This window comes from Stegostoma tigrinum, chromosome 9 (assembly GCF_030684315.1).
Source record: "Stegostoma tigrinum isolate sSteTig4 chromosome 9, sSteTig4.hap1, whole genome shotgun sequence".
Classification (NCBI taxonomy): Eukaryota; Metazoa; Chordata; class Chondrichthyes; order Orectolobiformes; family Stegostomatidae; genus Stegostoma; species Stegostoma tigrinum.
Window position 1 is genome coordinate 84896601 of NC_081362.1, and position 18108 is coordinate 84914708.

Here is an 18108-nt window from a genome sequence, read left to right on the forward strand (position 1 = left end):
AGTCATGATCATAGTTAGCTGTTCTGCCTCACTAATGTATAAGCAAAATTCAAATGGACATGAGACTGATGATGCCTCATTTACACCTTCCAAGGTGTTCCACTGTGTTCTTCATCTTGTGCTCAGTATTCCTTCAGTATGGTTCCAAGGAAATTCCCAGATATCAATGATGTTTAAAATGGGGCAAAATTAACAAAAATCAGTACAAGTGAAAAAGCAAAAACACTAAATGCTACATTGTGCATCTGGCAGATGAGGAGGCACAAGTATACAATGCCATGATATCAAACAAAGCTTTGGCTTCACATTTTATGCGTCAGTGGGGGTCAATTAGCTAGACAGCTGGTTTGCAAAACTGAATAACATGACCAGCGTGGGCTCATTTCTTATACTGGGTGAAGATCCCACCTTCTCAAACTCTTACATCACCTAAGCTCTGGGACCCACAAGATAAATCAGCACCAATCATTTTGCTCCCTCTCTCTCTCTAATGGGACAGCAGTGCTATGGTCTGGTAAGAATATGGCAGCTTTGTTTTTTACATTAGCCCAATGTATTATCAAGTTGTGTTCTTAATGCTTTTACTACACTGCTAGGGAAATTACTCCAACTCTATATTTTAAATGCCTCCCTGTGACAGTGTTGAGATGCACAGGAGTACAAGTTATACCTTACTCAGAGCAAATGGAGACTCGTATCAATAATTGATGTAAAAGGTGACCCCAACTGATTTTAAATTCACATGAACCCCACACTTACAGCTCTGAGGATGTGCTTACCCCACAACAGTTCTAGACAATGGCTCACTTTCACCTTCTCAAGGGCAATTAAGGATGAGCAACAAATTCTTACCTCACCAATGGTGCTTGTGTCTCCTGACTTTTACATTTCACAATAGGGGATGGCAGCGTTGAGGGCCTGATATGTAGCTAGTGATCCATTCTCAGCCCTGACACGTTTCAACTCAATGAATGCCATTTCCAGAGTACAGCTTTCTGTCTGAATTGAGAATTATTTTACAGATTGCAACAGTCAGTCCAGCTGACATCTGCTATGAGGAAACGCTTTCAACATTACGTTATGCTGAAAGGTAAACATAATGGGAATTTTACTGGGGGTGCAAAAGATGAAGTTTCCCAAAGAACTTTATTGCCACTGATATACCATTAACATGGAGATGCTGTTGTGATGCAGAAAACGCAGAAACCGATTTCTGTACAACAAGCAGAAATGCAATGAGAATCAGGTATTCCAATCTTTGCTTTAAGTAATATTGATCAAAAGGACAAGTGCTGGCCAGAACAGCACAAAGAAATTCCCTGCTTGACTTCCAAATAATATTGTGAGGTTCAGAGGCCAAACAGCATCCCAGTTTGAACATTAACAAAACAGTGCAGCATCCTCTCAGTGTTTGGACAAGGGTTTGGTCCTTTGAAGTAAACATGCTCCATGCTGTGCCACAAGTTATTGAACCAAGTTACTAACTACCACATGACGTTTTTTTTAAAAATAAGCTTTTCCATTGAATGTTTCTCAGATCGTGTCCTTTCTTACTTTGTGGAACTTTCTTTTTCTGTTCCAGCTTCTTCCTCCTGATTCACCTGAATAGATCAGAGAGGATAGTGGGAGTGGGCAAATATTTTTCTGGGACTTTATTTGCTGCTTTAACACAAGCATTATGAATTTGTAAATGTAACTTTAAGGCAACATGGCAATGACTGTCCCATTTTCCCCCATTTCCAACTTCATGGCCACAGGACTAAGAACATCCAGAACAAAGTGGTGATAAATGAAAACCCAACAGAAAGACTCATACTGGGCCTGAGAGCAGAGAACGCCAAACTGCGATCAGCGATTACCAAGATTAGAAATGCTGGACTAAGGGGAGAGGAAGAAACGAGTATGTGTCTGTGCTTGGTCTAGCAGCATTTTAAAAGCTTTAATTTTTAAATTTGTTTAACGTGCACTCTGGTGCACTGGCTTGAAAATTTTACAAATGCTGAAGACAGGGTTTACTGGTGGGAACTGTGCGTGGGAGTGTTGGGTAAATGTGAGGAAGAACTTTGTTATGCAGAAAGTGGTAAAAACCACTGTTCCTAAGGGCATCCCCCTTCCAATCTTGCAGCCAAATCCTAATGTTGCAGCTCCTTCGCCAGCACCTCATTCTTCCACCTAACATTTCAAAACTTTTATTGTAAAATCACACTGCCCTTTTCTCATTAGAAGAATTACGACATTCATTGGCTGAGAACGAACGACAGATGGCAGAGATTCAGACTTCTTGGGAGCAGCGACTCGAGAGATCACAGAAAGAATGGGAACAGAAATACAAAACTCTAAAACAGGTTAGAACGAGCAAAACTGTCCACACTGTATAATAGGTAGGACTGCCAATTGGTCAGGATTTTTACCAGTACAGAAACAAAATACTACAGATGCTGGAAATCTTAAATAAGAGCAGAAAATGCTGGTAACACTCAACAGATCAGAGAAGATGTGTCAAGAGAGAAAGATCAGGTAAGTAACATATTATCAGAACTCAAAGGTCACAGATCTAAAACGTGAGTTGGGTTTCTCTTTCCACAGATGTTGCCTGGCCTACTAAGTATTTCCATCATTTTCTGTTTTCTCTTATCAAATAGTTGTTGGGTTTGTTTTCTTACATTTTGCAACATGCACATAATATATGGAAGATAAAATATATGATAAATCAGAAATTGAGTTTTCATAAGGCTGATTATTTTGCATTCCCATTTACATGCATGATGAGCATTAAATATTGTGGTTTTATTAATGGTCTAGTAATGTGGTGACACAAAGACTCAAGTTCAAATCCCACTGTGGTAGCTGAGAAGTTGCATTTCAGTTAATGAATACATTTGGAATTATAAAGTCATTGCAAGTAAGGGTGAGTATTACACTGCCGGATAGTTATTAGAAAAAAACTCTTGGGTTTATTTCATGGAAGGTTCTGGCCAGTATGTGGCTCCAGGACTGCACCATGCTCTAAGATGGTCTGGCAAGAAAATAAGGGTTTGCCAGTCATGGACATAAACAGTACTTGCCTGGGAAAACTCAGCAGCATCTGTGGAGAGGAAGCAGAGTTAATGTTTTGGATCCAGTGGCCTTTTCTCAGAACAGGTTTCTGATTTCCGGAATTTGCAGTTTCTGTTTTTGTTTATTGCCAATCAGTGTCGGCCAATGCAATGCTATTCACACCCTGTGAATGAATAAAGCTTCCCATCCGTGATGGCACCATGGGTCTACCTACACCAGATGGTTCAGGAGGCCGTTCACTAACACCTTCTCCAGTGCAATTAGGGATGGGCAATAAATGCTGGTCCGCCCACACTTCATGAACGGATAAGGCAAAAAACAGAAATATGGTTTTCTGTCAAAAACCTAATGCCAGGGCTCAGATAGGAATGTTATCATGTAAAAAGTTAGGATGTTATAAATCGGAGCTGGATAAAGCTGGAAGAGAGGAAGTCTCAGTAATTTAAATAATTCAAATGACAATAAAATGTCTTCTGTTGCTGGATCCCTCCAGCAGAGGGAGCTTTGTAACCAAAGAGATGTGCGTATCTAGAGGCCAAAAGTCTGAAGCATAGTCCAAGCATAAGGAAACCATTCATAATGCAGAACATCTGTCTTCATTACAACAGTTGTTTTGTTTTTTTTATAGACAAGTGACTCACAAGAATGTACTTGATGTTGCCAATTTATCCCAGCTGTCTTGTATAATTCATGCTTTGATTTATGTATTTGTGCATCATGAATGTCTCTAGCAAGAACGGTATTTATTATGAGAGATAATGGGAACTGCAGATGCTGGAGAATTCCAAGGTAATAAAATGTGAGGCTGGATGAACACAGCAGGCCAAGCAGCATCTCAGGAGCACAAAAGCTGACGTTTCGGGCCTGGACCCTTCATCATCATCCTCTCTGCTGTGTTCATCCAGCCCCACATTTTATTATCACGGTATTTATTATGCCCGTTTAACTGTCCTTCAGAAGATGCTGTTCTGATGCCCATGGGGAAACAATACAGTAAAATAATCCCATCTATCAAACAATCACCCCATGAAGAAATTACCAACAAGATTTTACTTCTTGCAGTTTTTACTTTAATGCAAAAATGGACCAATGCAAATTAAAGACAAATTAAAAAGCAGATGATACTTCAAGTAAAAGATAAATATCATTTTAAATGGTCAATGTGACAAAAGACACATCTTACACAACCTCATGCAATCCCTGTCAAAATTGATGGCAGTAGCTACACTGTTCCACAATATGTTGTTCTTTATGTATATTGAGAATTTTTTTTTATTCACCCATGAGAGGTCGATGATTCTGGTTGTGATGATATTTATTGCCCATTCCTAGCTTGCCTTGAAACCTTTGTGGTGAGCTGCCTACTGCAATCCATTTTGGTCAGGAGTCTGTCTGACATCAACTTTCTTTCCTACATCTCACAGATATGCATGTAATCAAGTCACATCTCTATGACCTTCTCTCCCTTGGGTCACGACTGTCATAATGGTATAGCTTTCCAGAATTCCTTTTTAACCCACCAACTAATAATTGCCCCATTCATAGCCTGTGAATTTCTGCTAAGATGCTCACATGATCTTCCAAGCTTTTGATCATCTTAGCCCACTCACACGGTGCCCCAAGTCTCTTGTCTGCTGATCGCCCTTTGCCTGCAGCTCTCCTTTGAGCCTACCGGCCAGATATTCTTCTGTATGTGAGCTTCCTTCCTGTTTGTACTGCTTCCAGGTCAGAGGTAATCATGTAACATGATCCAACTTTTTTATTATCTAAGAAAATTAAAATTCATCCCTTTAAAATTGACATAAGCTCTTTAAAGTCTTTTCAAATATTCTTAAAAACAATTACAGAACCCAAGGTATTCTAAATAAGTTATATATTTCCTTACCAAACTGCTTCAGACCTAACTAAAAACCAAAAGAACTGCGGATTCTGTAAATCAGGAACAAAAACAAAGTCGCTGGAAAAGCTCAGCAGGTCTGGCAGTATCTATGAAGGAAAAAAACAGTGTTAAGATTTCAGATCCGGCGACCCTTCCTCAGAACTGGACCAGCAGGCGTGAAATATTAACTCTGTTTTGTTTCCCTTCACAGATGCTGCCAACCCCACTGAGCTTTTCCAGCAACTTTGTCTTTGTTCTTGCTTCAGATCTAAGGTTGTTACAATAGTGTTCAGCCTCCTTGTTGAACTACCCATTCCTGCATTTCAGGTGCATCCACAGTTCTGTGGTGTTAGGGAGGGAGTCTACTCACCAAGCCTCCTGCTCGCTTGCTTCTATCCTCCCCTTGTGTTCAATGAGGGCATGACAGAGGACTGGTGAGAAGGGTGAAGCGAGCAAGGGGAAGCAAATAGTTTCCTATGGGATCATCAAAGACAGAAGCAGCAACTGAGGGGAATCAGTGAACAGAAGAGAAGGAGGGATTGAGCTAGGGACAGGCAATAAGCTGGAGCGAGAAGGTGAGAGGGAGGGTTATTGAGTGAGAGGAGGTGTGAGTGGAAGAGAAGCAGTGATCAGGGTTGAGGGAAGAATACTAGTGGGCCAGGTAAAAAGATTGTTATTCAAGGTGGTAGATTTTGAAAGCTTGGGAAATGCTGTTGTCAGAGGAATGTAACAGAAAACATTATGATTTGTTCATAAATTTGTCTTCTAGGAACAACACATGATTCAGAAGTTCCCCTATCTGGTGAATGTCAATGTGGACCCTCAGCTCTCTGGCTTTGTCAAGCTCTTCATCCAAGATGGTAATCTCTAACCCTGTGTTTCTGTGTCCAGTTCCATCAACAGATTTTACCAGCTGACCTCGCTGATTGTATTTTTCTAGCTACACGTCAATTCACTTTCCCACTTAAACTGACTTCATAGTTCTCTGCGACTATAATTAGTGTTTTAATTTTCAAAGAGAGAAGATACTAATTTATTTAGAGGGTGGTCTTAAATGATGCAATGCTCCAGTTCTTTAGGATTTATACACAGTCCTCTTCCCTAATGTTCCCTTTCTTCACACACCAAGCCTTCAGAGGGCATAGGTAATCACAATTATCTATTGTACTTGTCTACAATTCTTATTTCCACACTACCCCAGTGGTTTGCTATTAACGTCTGCAGTTGGCTGACCAGGAGATTATCCTGCCCTTGCCATGGCAGGATTTACAGGCTGACAGTCAACTCATTTGTCCGCTTTACAGATGCACCTTCCATAGCCAGCAAGCCCCATCATGGGGTTTGAACCCGGAGTTCTGGTCTAAAGGTAGTGACATTACCACTGTGCTGCAAAGCTTCCATCCTGGCAGTCTACATTTCCTAACATCTTGTCTTTCACCATCACCATTCTGTCATTTAACGCTCTCACTGACCGCTCTCATTTTGTTTTCCTTTCTTTTAATCTTCTTCCCTTCTTCTCTTCAAGGGTTATTTAACTTCCAGTTCTGATTAAAGCACATGGGATTAAACCAATTGTCCAGAATTTTGGGGAGTCGAAGAGGGAGTTGGGGATGGAATGCAGGAGCACCCAGAAGCACAGGGGTTGGGGTTGAGGTCTACTGAGGGCCCTGCCAAATGTTGTTGTGGGAACTTGTGGGAATTTTTGATGGCTGCCTGTGGGATGCAAAGGTGTGTGCTGTAGGTAAGGTATGGGGAAGGTAGGTCCATTGGGGATAGGTCTGGGTCACCCAATTCCAGTAGTGGGAAAGTGTGAGGGAATCTCTCCTGCTCTGAGTTCCTAACCCATAAACAGTGGGCAGCAGCCCATTCTCCCCCTCCAGTTGCTGGGCTTCCCGAGCCCTGGGCTGTCTGGCACACAGCTACTAAATACAAAAGTCTGTAAAGAAAATCAGTTCCTGGCATCCTTAAATAACATTGCTCTTCAAAGTGGGTTTACTTACCCGATCGACCCAGTCTGACTTGCTTAAAACAGAATGACAGTCTGTTTGTGATAGGTTGGTGTCGACTGTCATTCCTTTCCTCACAGATGCTACCTAACCTTGCTAAGTGTCTCTAACTTGTCTATGTTTATGAACTGTAAACGGTTCTGGTCCCCTTGTAAGAGAAAGAATTAGGTGGGGTGTAGCAGCATTTCACCAGACTGATTCCCAGGATGGTGAGACTATCCTTTGAGGAGGTATCAAGAAGGCTGTGTCCGTGTTCTTGGGGCTTGAAAAGAAGGACAGATGATCTCATAGAGATTGACAAAATGCTGACAGTGCTAGACAGGGTCAGTGCAGAAAAGATGCTTCCCTTGACTGTATGGGCCCCAGAACCAGGGAAGACAACCTCAGGCTGAAAGGCAAGCTATTTAGGACTGCAATGAGAAGGAGTTTCTTCACTCAGCTGGTGGTGAATCTTTGGAACCCTCTACCCCAGAAGACTGTGGAAGCTCCATCAGTGAGGGTCTTTAAGTAAGAGACAGAGGGATTTCTAATAACAAAGATATTGTGCAATTTAGAGATAGCACAGGATTATGGTTTTGATGTAGATGATCAGCCATGATCTAGAATGGCAGAGTAGGCTTGAGGAATTGTTTCGCCTTCTCCTGTTCCGATGTTCGTCTGTTTCGGAGTGGGCTAATCAGTAATTTCTAACAAGTGAAGCAAACACTGAGAGGACTACTTAACACAAAGGTCAAATATTCTCACTTCACTCTCCTGATGTCGTTCTCAGGGCTTGGCAAGATTTGTGGTATTTTTCATGATCAGTGATGCATTGTCAGGATTCAAGCCATGGTCCCAATATTACACCCTTCCCCACCATCCATTATCCTTGCCTCTCCCTTAGCTCACCACCATGACCAGAATCCTCAGAAAAGTTAGTCTGCTGTTTCATTTCAGTGATGTGTGTCAATGGCAAAACCCCTGCTTTCGTTCTGTCTTTTTCTTCATTCCTCTTACCAATGGTTTAATTTGAATGCTCTCCTTTGTTTCTGAATCTGATTGCACACTCACCAATCCAGAAGTTGACATTGAACAACATTCCCCTTCTTAAATACTCCAGATTTGAATCTGAAATTTGGTGTGGCGTGAGACAGCAATGTAACATGATTAAGACTAAAATCTCTCCTTTGCAGGAAAAAGTTCCTACTGCAACTAAATGAAGTTTGCTTGATCATCACAACAGATGTGTGAGGGCCTGCAGAGATCTTTCTTATTTACATCCGGATGTGAGAGCTCCGGATCAGTTGCAATATTTAAACAAATGGGCACCGATTGTTCATTTATTACTTTCATCTGGCCTTTAACTGATTTAGCAGAAAATCCTGAAGCAACCAAGCATGACTTTTTGTGACTATTCTTAACCAAATTATCATGTTACTTATTTCAAACTCATGTAATTGAATTAGATGCAGTTCAGTGAAGATTCACTCATCTCAACCTTGTGATGAAGGGCTTAGTTTATGAAGAGAAGCTGAACAGATTGGTCCTATAACCTTGGAGGTTGGAAGAATGAGGTTCGAACTGATTAACATGTTATAGAAAGCACATGAATACTGGAGAGAGTGCAAAAGTGACTTATAAAAAAGGATCCAGGGATGAGGAACATCAGTTTTGAGGATAGACTGCAGAAATTGGCACCATTCTCCTTGGACAGAAGAAGGCTGAGAAGAGATCTGGTTAGACATTTTCAAAATCATGAGGGGTCTGGGCATAGCAGATAGGGTGAAAATGTTCCCACTCATTAAAGGATCAAGAACCAGAGGACACAGATTTAAAGTGATTTACAAAAGGAGAATGTACTGTGTAAAAAAAATCTTTTTACACAGTGAATAGTGAAAGTATGGAATGCATTGCTTAGAAATATGATGGAGGCAGGTTCAACTGAAATATTCAGGAGGGCATTGGATGATTATATGGATAGAAACAGCGAACAAAGTTATGGGAAGGAAACAGGAAATTGGCAATAGATTATAATGCTCATTTGTACAGCTGGTGCAGACAGAATTGGCTGAAAGGCCTCCTTCAGCAATGTAACGCTTGAACAAATGACCAAATGAAGAAGTACAGGACAGGAACAGGCTCTTCAGCCCTCTAAGTCTGTGCTGACCATCATGCCCCTAATTAATTTAAAAGCAAACCTGCCATTTTTCGATCTGTATCCCCCTATTCCATCCCTATTCACATACCTATCTAGGTGCCTCTTGACTGTCTTCAATGTGCCTGCTTCCACCACCTCTACTGGTACTGCATTCCAGGCTGCTACCACTCTCTGCGTGAAAAATTTCCCTCGCACATCTCCCTTAAACTTTCATTCTCTGATCTTAAACCTGTGCCCCCTTAGAATTGAAACTTCAGCCCTGGGAAAAAGCCTCTGACTCTCCACCCTTCCTATCCCTCTCATAATTCTGTAAACCTCTATCAGGTCTCTTCTCAGCCACTGTCTTTCCAGTGAAAACAATCCTAGTCTTTTTATCCTTTCTTCATAGTCAATGCCCTGGAGACCAGGCAACATCCTGATGAGCCTTCTTTGTATTCTGTCCAAAGCTTCCACGTCGTTCTGGTAGTGAGGTGACCAAAAATGCACACAATACTCCAAATGCAGCCTAACAAGGGGATTACATATCTGCAACATGTTTTGCCAACTCTTGTACTCCACACCCTGATGATGAAGGCAAGCATGCCATATGCCTTCTTAATCACCTTGGCTATCTGTGTTGCCACTGTCAGGGAACTGTGGACCCGCATGCCCAGATCCATCTGAATGTAAGTGTTCCTAAGAAATTTACAATATAATTCACACCTAAATTTGATCCTCCAAAATGCACCACCTCGCACTTATCTGGATTAAACTCCATCTGCCATTTCTGTGACCAAGTTGCCAATCTATCTAAATCCTGTTGTATACTTTCACAATCATTGGCACTATCAGCAACTCCACCAATCTTTGAGTCATCAGCAAGTTTGCTGATCAGATCATCCACAATTTCCTCCAGATCCTTTATATCTACTACAAACAACAAAGGACCTAAGGCTCATCCCTGTGGAACACTGCTAGTTACAGGTCTCCATTCTGAAAAACATCCTTCCCCCAATCCCCACTTCTTCTATGACCAAGCCAGTTTTCTATCCATATAACCAGGCCACCATGAATCCTTTGTGATTTTAGTTTTTGTACCAACCTGCCATGTGGGACTTTATCAAATGCCTTATTAAAATCTGTATAAACTACATCCACAGCCCTTCCCTTATCGATTATCCTTGTTGCCTCTTCAAAAAAATTCAATCAGGTTGGTGCGACATGACCTTCCCCCAACAAAACCGTGCTGCCTGTTACTAACTAGTCCATTTTCCTCCAATTGTACACGCATCTTACCCCTCAGTATCTTCTCCAAGAGCTTCCCCACCACAGACATCAAGCTCACCAGTCTATAGTTTCCTGGATTATCCCTGCATCTCTTCTTGAACAAGGGAATAACATTCGCTAATCTCCAGTGCTCTGGAAATTCACCTGTGGCCAACGAGGATGTGAAGATATCTGCCAATGCCCCAGCTATTTCCTCCCTCGCCTCTCTGCCTAACCTGGGGAAGATCTCATCTGATCGTGGGGACTTGTCTATCATGATACAATTGAGGATTCCCAAAACTTCCTCTTTCAATATGTTGACACTCTCTAGAGTATTCCCACACTCATCCCTGACCTCAGCATTAGTCATGTCCTTTTCCTTGGTGAAAACTGATAGAAAATACTCTTTCAGGGTCTCCTCCACTTCCCCTGGCTCTATACGTAACTTCCCTCCTTTGTCCTTGAGTGGGCTTATTCTTTCCCTTGTTACCCTCTTTCTCCTAACATATGCATAAAAATCCTTGGGATTCTCCTTGTGATTCTTTGAGAATATGTTCCTGAGAAGATCTGATTGCTAGGAGAATGTTTTCTCTTGTGTGAGAGACAAGACAAGATGACACAACGCAACAGACCAGGAGCAGACATCCACACAGGAACAAGCCATCAGCATACAGAACAAAGAAAAGAATAGCCCTACAAGAAAACGTGTCCAAAATCACCCACAACAATGACACAGACAACATAGATTCATGGATTAAAAACATCTTATACCGACCACGTACAGACACTGAGAAGACCATCCTAGTAGGCAGACTGAATTATAACTAGAGAGATATCAAAAGGACTGACTTCCTGCTTGTGCTGGAATTGACACTACAGAGCGATGGACTCACTAAAGAAGTACAACAGACCATCAGACAGATGATTGTCCCAACACTTGACCAAAAAAGGAAAGTGGAACACGTTCAACGCAGAAGAGAGGAAAGACCTGGAAAGACTCAAGAAAGATAGGATCATTGTAATTTTACCAGCTGACAAAGGACGCATGACAGTAATCATCGATAGAGCCCAATACATCAAGAAAGCTAACACACTACTAGCAGTTACCAACACCTACCAACAGATGGCAATAGACCCAACACCACAGTTAGCGATAATAGGAACTGCAGATGCTGGAGAATCCGAGATAACAAGGAGAGGAGCTGGATGAACACAACAGGCCAAGAAGCATCTTAGGAGCACAAAAGCTGATGTTTCGGGCCTAGAAGGTCTAGACCCGAAACATCAGCTTTCCTGCTCCTAAGATGCTGCTTGGCCTGCTGTGTTCATCCAGCTCCACATCTTGTTACCACAGTTAGGGAACCAGATTACAACAACCCTGAAGAAATTACACAACTCAGGAAACATCAGCAAGACAGGCTACCAAAAAGTGAAGCCAAAGGGATCCAGCACACCCCGATTCTACAGACTCCCCAAGTTACACAAACTGGAAGGCCTCCCTCAGACCCATTGTCTCACTCCTAGGCATACCGACATAGAGACTTGCCAAAGAACTACAACAGGAACTGAAATACTTAGTTGAGAACAATACGCACTCCATCCACTCATTCCAAGAATTCTTCAACGTCATCAAGAACACCAGGAAAGAAGAGGATGAGATGATGATATCCTTTGACGTAACAGCACTATTTACATCCAAAAACATCAACTTAGCCAAAGAGACAATTGCCACAAATCGAGTAAGCAGCATCAATAAAAACACCACCACGAAACTATTAGATCTGTGCCTCACAACCTGCTTCACCTTCAATGATGGCATATACAAACAAATCAATGGAACACCAGTGGGATACCGAATATCAGGACTGACTATAGGTGCACAAATGCAAAGGTTAGAATGGACAGCACTCCCCACTATACAATCCAAACCCAACAGCACTACCCACTATTCAACCTAAACCCACCAGCAAAACTGGTATAATATACAAAATACCATGCAAGGACTGTGAGAAACACTATACAGGCCAAACCAGAAGAAAACTGACAACACGGATACACAAATACTAACTGGCCACCAAGAGACACAAGCAATTCTCACTTATCTCACTACACAGGACAAAGAGGGACATGAATTCGACTGGGACAGCACATCCATAATCACACAAGCCAAATAGAGACACGCCAGGGAATTCCTGGAGACCTGGTATTCTCACAGGAACTCCACCAACACTCACATTGAATTAGACCCTAGGTACCCCCAAGCCACTGAGAAACAGAACCGGAAGTGGTACCAAACATCCCAAACAAACTGAGGCATATATATAACAAGCGGGACACAACACCAATGCTTCACTGGAGATGCATTGATGATGTTACCTAGGAAGGTGATGAAACATCTGCAATCAAACACACCGGCTTGGCACGCAAATCCACAATCTCATCCACAGCCAAGCTACACATCTTCTCAAAAACTTTTAAGGTAACACAATTTAAAATGGAGACGAGGGGACTTTTTTTTTCTCTGAGATCATTTGTCTGTGGAATTCTCTCTCCCAGGTTGTGTCGTTGGATTTACTTAGATTTCTAGTGGACAAGGAAGCAAGAGTTATGGAGGGCAGATAGGAAAGGTGAGATCAGACCACAATCAGACCAGCTATGAACTTACTGAAAAACAGAGCAGACTCGATAAGTAGAGTGGCCTATTCCTCCTCTTGAGATCTATGTTTCCACATTCCTATACCTGAGCATTGAAGAGGTAATTTGGCACGAATGGGCCTAAAGGAAATGCTATAGACTGAAGTAAAATGACAAAATGATGGATTCACCCAGTTTATCGTTCATCAGATTGTTAGGTTTACATTGTGGCTAGAAGGACCAAAACATTCAGCACTTTGATACCTTGCAGTGCAGTGTTTGTGTACAATATTCACACAGTGAGAAGATAGAGAAATTAAGTGCAATGATGTTCACATAAGCATGAATGCTACCGGTTCCTTGCACATCCAATTTTACAGGATGTTATGCCTTCATTGACCTTATGAATGCACTGAAGAGCTTAGAATTCCTGTGCTTTGTTTCAGGAGAGACCATCGTGGGACAATCTACAAGTTTCTCACAGGCCATTGTTATTAAAGGTTTCGGGTATGTGGGAAAACTCAATGGAATACTTTTATTTTAAAAATGCTTACAAACTACTGGAATAGTCAACTGGAAGTTTCTTGCAAAGTACTGACAAGTTGCTAGATTATTGACAGTGACAGTATGTAAGTGAGGAGCTATTTACGTTCGCTGATTTGTGAGCTAAATAATTATTGCATCATACTTTCTTCATTTAGGAAGGGGATGCTTTGTGCCCTTCATTTATTAGTTAGGAAGAAGAGCTGACTCATTAGTATCCAAATAGACCAAACAAACCTTTCATGTCTGGAAATACATGAGGCATGCAAGCCTATGTTTACAACAGCTTGTGTTTCCTAGAAGAGGTCACCAGCCTGAAGCCAGTGGCTATAACCTGAGAGGCACCACATTGCACTGGTGACCTGGAATCTCTTTCACTCTTTTACTACCTTGGCATATGATGGAAGGATTTGTTGGTTGATAATCAGTCTCTTAAGCTGCATTATAAATACACTTTCCATGGCTGTCAAGTCCTGACATGACCCACAAGACCCACAGAGACCGAAATCTTAGAAGACAGGTTTAAGGGTCAAAGTTTATTCTTTATTTTAAAGATTACAAGGTTTTCAGTGGTTGATCCATGAGGCAATCACAGCCAAGTCAGAATGGCAAGAGCTGCAAGCCATTCAGTCCCCGAGTCTGAGAATGCTGCTCCTCATTGCTATCCGGTCATTTCTGCTGGACAGTGGACACTTATTTGGCTATCAGGTGAAGATATAAACAGGCTGAGCTGTGCTTCCTACTCCCTGCCATGGCTAAATGACAAGGCAAAAAACGTTTTCGGAGTTCATGCCTGACACATAAAACATCTCCTGGGGAAATGTCTGAAAGATTTCAGGAAAGTGGGTTATTGGAATGGGCAGACACATGGCTAGTAAAATTCAAAGTGGGTCTTTGAAAAAAGAAACCACAGAGACAAGATGCTCAAGTGATTAAATAAGAAGGAAACACATGAGTTTAAATAAATCTCTAAAAGTGCAATGGTAGGCGCGTAGTGCTTCAAAAAAATCTAATAATGTGCAAAACGTGGCAATAAATTGTTTCAAAAGTTGCAAGTTGAGTGTTACATTCACTTTTAGGTACCACTTTGTAGGATGAATGTAACAGAGAAAGCAGATGTATAATTTCAACAAACATTACCAGTGATGTAACACAGACTTGACACTGAGACAGTTCATAACTGGAGCGAGGGAGATTGAACTAAAGGTCTTTCTAAAAAAAAATGAAGAAATTGATAGAGTAAATAAGGAAAAAACTTCTAGGTGAGGAGACAATGACTTTTGCAAAGAAAGTGAGAAAATTAATGAGGAAATTCCTTTATCCTTAATTTTTGGAAGAGGGATTGCATTATGATAGCGTGTATGTGCCAGAAACCATTACAAAGAAACAAAACAAAGAAACAAAGAAACCTACAGCACAGGAACAGGCCCTTCGGCCCTCCAAGCCTGCGCCGATCAAGATCCTCTATCTAAACCTGTCATCTATTTTCTAACAGTCAGTGTCTATTTGCTCCCTACCATCCATGTACCTGTCCAAATATACCTTAAAAGACGTTAACGTGTCTGCGTCTACCACCTCTGCTGGCAACACGTTCCAGGCACCCACCACCCTCTGTGTAAAGAACTTTCTACGCATATCTCCCTTAAACTTTCCTCCTCTCACTTTGAACTCATGACCCCTAGTAATTGAGCCCCCCACTCTGGGAAAAAGCTTTTTGCTATCCACCCTGTCTATACCCCTCATGGTTTTGTAGACCTCAATCAGATCCCCCCTCAATCTCCGTCTTTCTAATGAAAATCATCCTAATCTACTCAACCTCTCTTCATAGCTAGCACCCTCTATACCAGGCAACACCCTCGTGAACCTCCTCTGCACCCTCTCCAAAGCATCCACATCCTTTTGGTAATGTGGCGACCAGAACTGCACACAGTACTCCAAATGTGGCCGAACCAAAGTCCTATACAACTGCAACATGACCTGCCAACTCTTGTACTCAATACCCCGCCCAATGAAGGAAAGCATGCCATATGCCTTTTTGACCAGCCTATTGACCTGCGTTGTCACCTTCAGGGAGCAATAGACCTGAACACCCAGATCTCTCTGTTCATCAATTTTCCCTAGGACTTTTCCATTTACTGTATAGTTTGCCCTTGAATTTGATCTTCCAAAATGCATCACCTCGCATTTGCCCGGATTGAACTCCATCTGCCATTTATCTGCCCAACTCTCCAGTCTATCTATATTCTGCTGTAATCTCTGACAGTCCCCTTCACTATCAGCTACTCCACCAATCTTAGTGCCATCAGCAAACTTGCTGATCAGACCACCTACACCTTCCTCCAGATCATTTACATATATCACAAACAACAGTGGTCCCAGCACAGATCCCTGTGGAACACCACTGGTTACAGGGCTCCAATTTGAGAAACTCCCTTCTACTACTACCCTCTGTCTCCTGTTGCCCAGCCAGTTTTTTATCCATCTAGCTAGCACACCCTGGGCCCCATGTGACTTCACTCTCTCCATCAGCCTGCCATGGGGAACCTTATCAAATGCCTTACTGAAGTTCATGTATATGACATCTACAGCCTTTCCCTCATCAATCAACTTTGTCATGTCCTCAAAGAATTCTATTAAGTTGGTAAGACATGACCTTCCCTGTACAAAACCATGTTGCCTATCACTGATAAGCCCATTTGCTTCCAAATGGGAATAGATCCTATCCCTCAGTATCTCCTCCAGTAGCTTCCCTACCACTGATGTCAGGCTCATCGGTCGATAATTACCTGGATTATCCTTGCTGCCCTTTTTAAACAAGGGGACAACATTAGCAAGTCTCCAGTCCTCTGTGACCTCACCCGTGTCTAAGGACACTGCAAAGGTATCTGTTAGGGTCCCGACTATTTCCTCTCTCACTTCCCTCAATAACCTGGGATAGATTCCATCCGGACCTGGGGACTTATCCACCTTAATGTCTTTTAGGATACCTAATACTTTCTCCTTCCTTATGTCAACTTGACCTAGACTAAGCAAACATCTATCCCTAACCTCAATATCCGTCATGTCCCTCTCCTTGGTGAATACCGATGCAAATTACATATTTTAGTAGAAAATTTGATAAATACTTGAAGCAAAGCTACGGGTGAATTGCTCAGCACATACTTAATGAGTTGAATGACCTCTCTCTGTCCTGGGAATTTATAAAGTGGTATGGACTGTCACACTGTAATCTGTTGCATGTTGTTGAGAAATTGTCAGAATCCTTAACTAAGGAACAATTAACAAGGCATTTGCAAAGTCAAACACAATCTGTCACAGTTAGCATTATTTTATGAAGGGTAAATTGTGTCTGACCAATTTGCTAGATTTCTTTGAAGATGTAACAAGCAAGTTGGATAATGAGGATCCAGTAGATGTAGTGTATCTGGATTTATAGAAGACATTTGATAAGTTGCCACACAAAAGGTGAGTACACAAATTAAGGTCACATGAGGTTAGAGGTGATTTATTAGCTTGGATAGAGGATTGGCTAACCAACAGAAAGCAGAGAGTTGGGTTAAATGCATCTTTTTCTGGTGGGAAGATGTAACTATTAGGGTATCATAGATTTCAGTCCTGAGGCACCAACAATCTATAATCTGTGTTAATGATATTGATGATAGCGAGCACTATAGACAAATTTGCAACTACACTAACATGTGTAGAAAGTATGTTACAACAAGAAAAAGGAAATTTACAAATGGATATGAATAGGTCAGGTGAATGGGCCACAATTTGGCCGATAGAGTTTAACATGGATAAGTATGTGGTTATCCAGTTTGTTCAGAAGAATAGAAAAGCAACTTATTGTCTGAATGAAGAGAAATTTCAAAGTGCTTCAATGCATAGGGAACTGGGTGTCCTTATGCATGAATCACAGAAAACTTGTATGCAGGTACAGCCAGGAATAAGGAAGACAGATGGAATTTTGGCATTTATTGCTAAAGGAATACAGTATGAAAGTAGGGAATTGTTGCTGCAAACTGGACAAAGCATTAGTGAGATTGCGCTAGACACACTACATCAAGTTTTTTTTCCCCTTATTTGAGGAAGGATGATGTTGCATTGGATGCAGATCAGAGGAACTTCACAAAATTGATTCCAGGGCTGTTTTATGAACAGAGGCTAAATATTTAGGCAGATACTGTCTGGAGTTCAGAAGTATGAGAGGAGATCTAATTGAAGTACATAGGGTGCTAAAGGAGATTGACAAAGTAGACATAGAACAGATGCTTTCCTTTAGTTTTAGACAAAAGGATATCAGACATAAAACAGAGATGAGAAATCACTTGTCTCAAAGTGTCATGAATTTGGGAAATTCACTATCCTGCAGTGTGGTGAATACCAGGGCTTGGAGTGAATTTAAGGAGAGGACAAACAGATTTTTAAGTAGTGCTGGGTTGAAGTGTTATCAGGAGCAGGCTGTAAAGTGGAGTTGAGGCTGAGATGAGATCAGAAACATTTAATCAAATGGTGGAGCAGTCTTCAGAGGTTGAAGAGTTTACTCCTGCCTATGGTTCTTGTGTTCTTGTATAACACAGTAATATGCATATTTGTGAAGCCGCTAT

The 18108-nt window shown here is 41.6% G+C and overlaps 1 protein-coding gene across 1 annotated transcript in view; it reads left to right on the forward strand.

Annotated features, from left to right (window-relative positions):
- kif28 (kinesin family member 28) overlaps positions 1-18108 on the forward strand; it is a 67578-nt gene that overhangs the window by 23517 nt on the left and 25953 nt on the right. The window contains exons 8-12 of the mRNA XM_059648853.1: positions 1023-1090; positions 1758-1900; positions 2224-2345; positions 5706-5796; positions 13405-13465. Of these exons, the coding sequence (XP_059504836.1) occupies positions 1023-1090; positions 1758-1900; positions 2224-2345; positions 5706-5796; positions 13405-13465 (485 nt within the window). The remainder of the gene's footprint in view (positions 1-1022; positions 1091-1757; positions 1901-2223; positions 2346-5705; positions 5797-13404; positions 13466-18108) is intronic.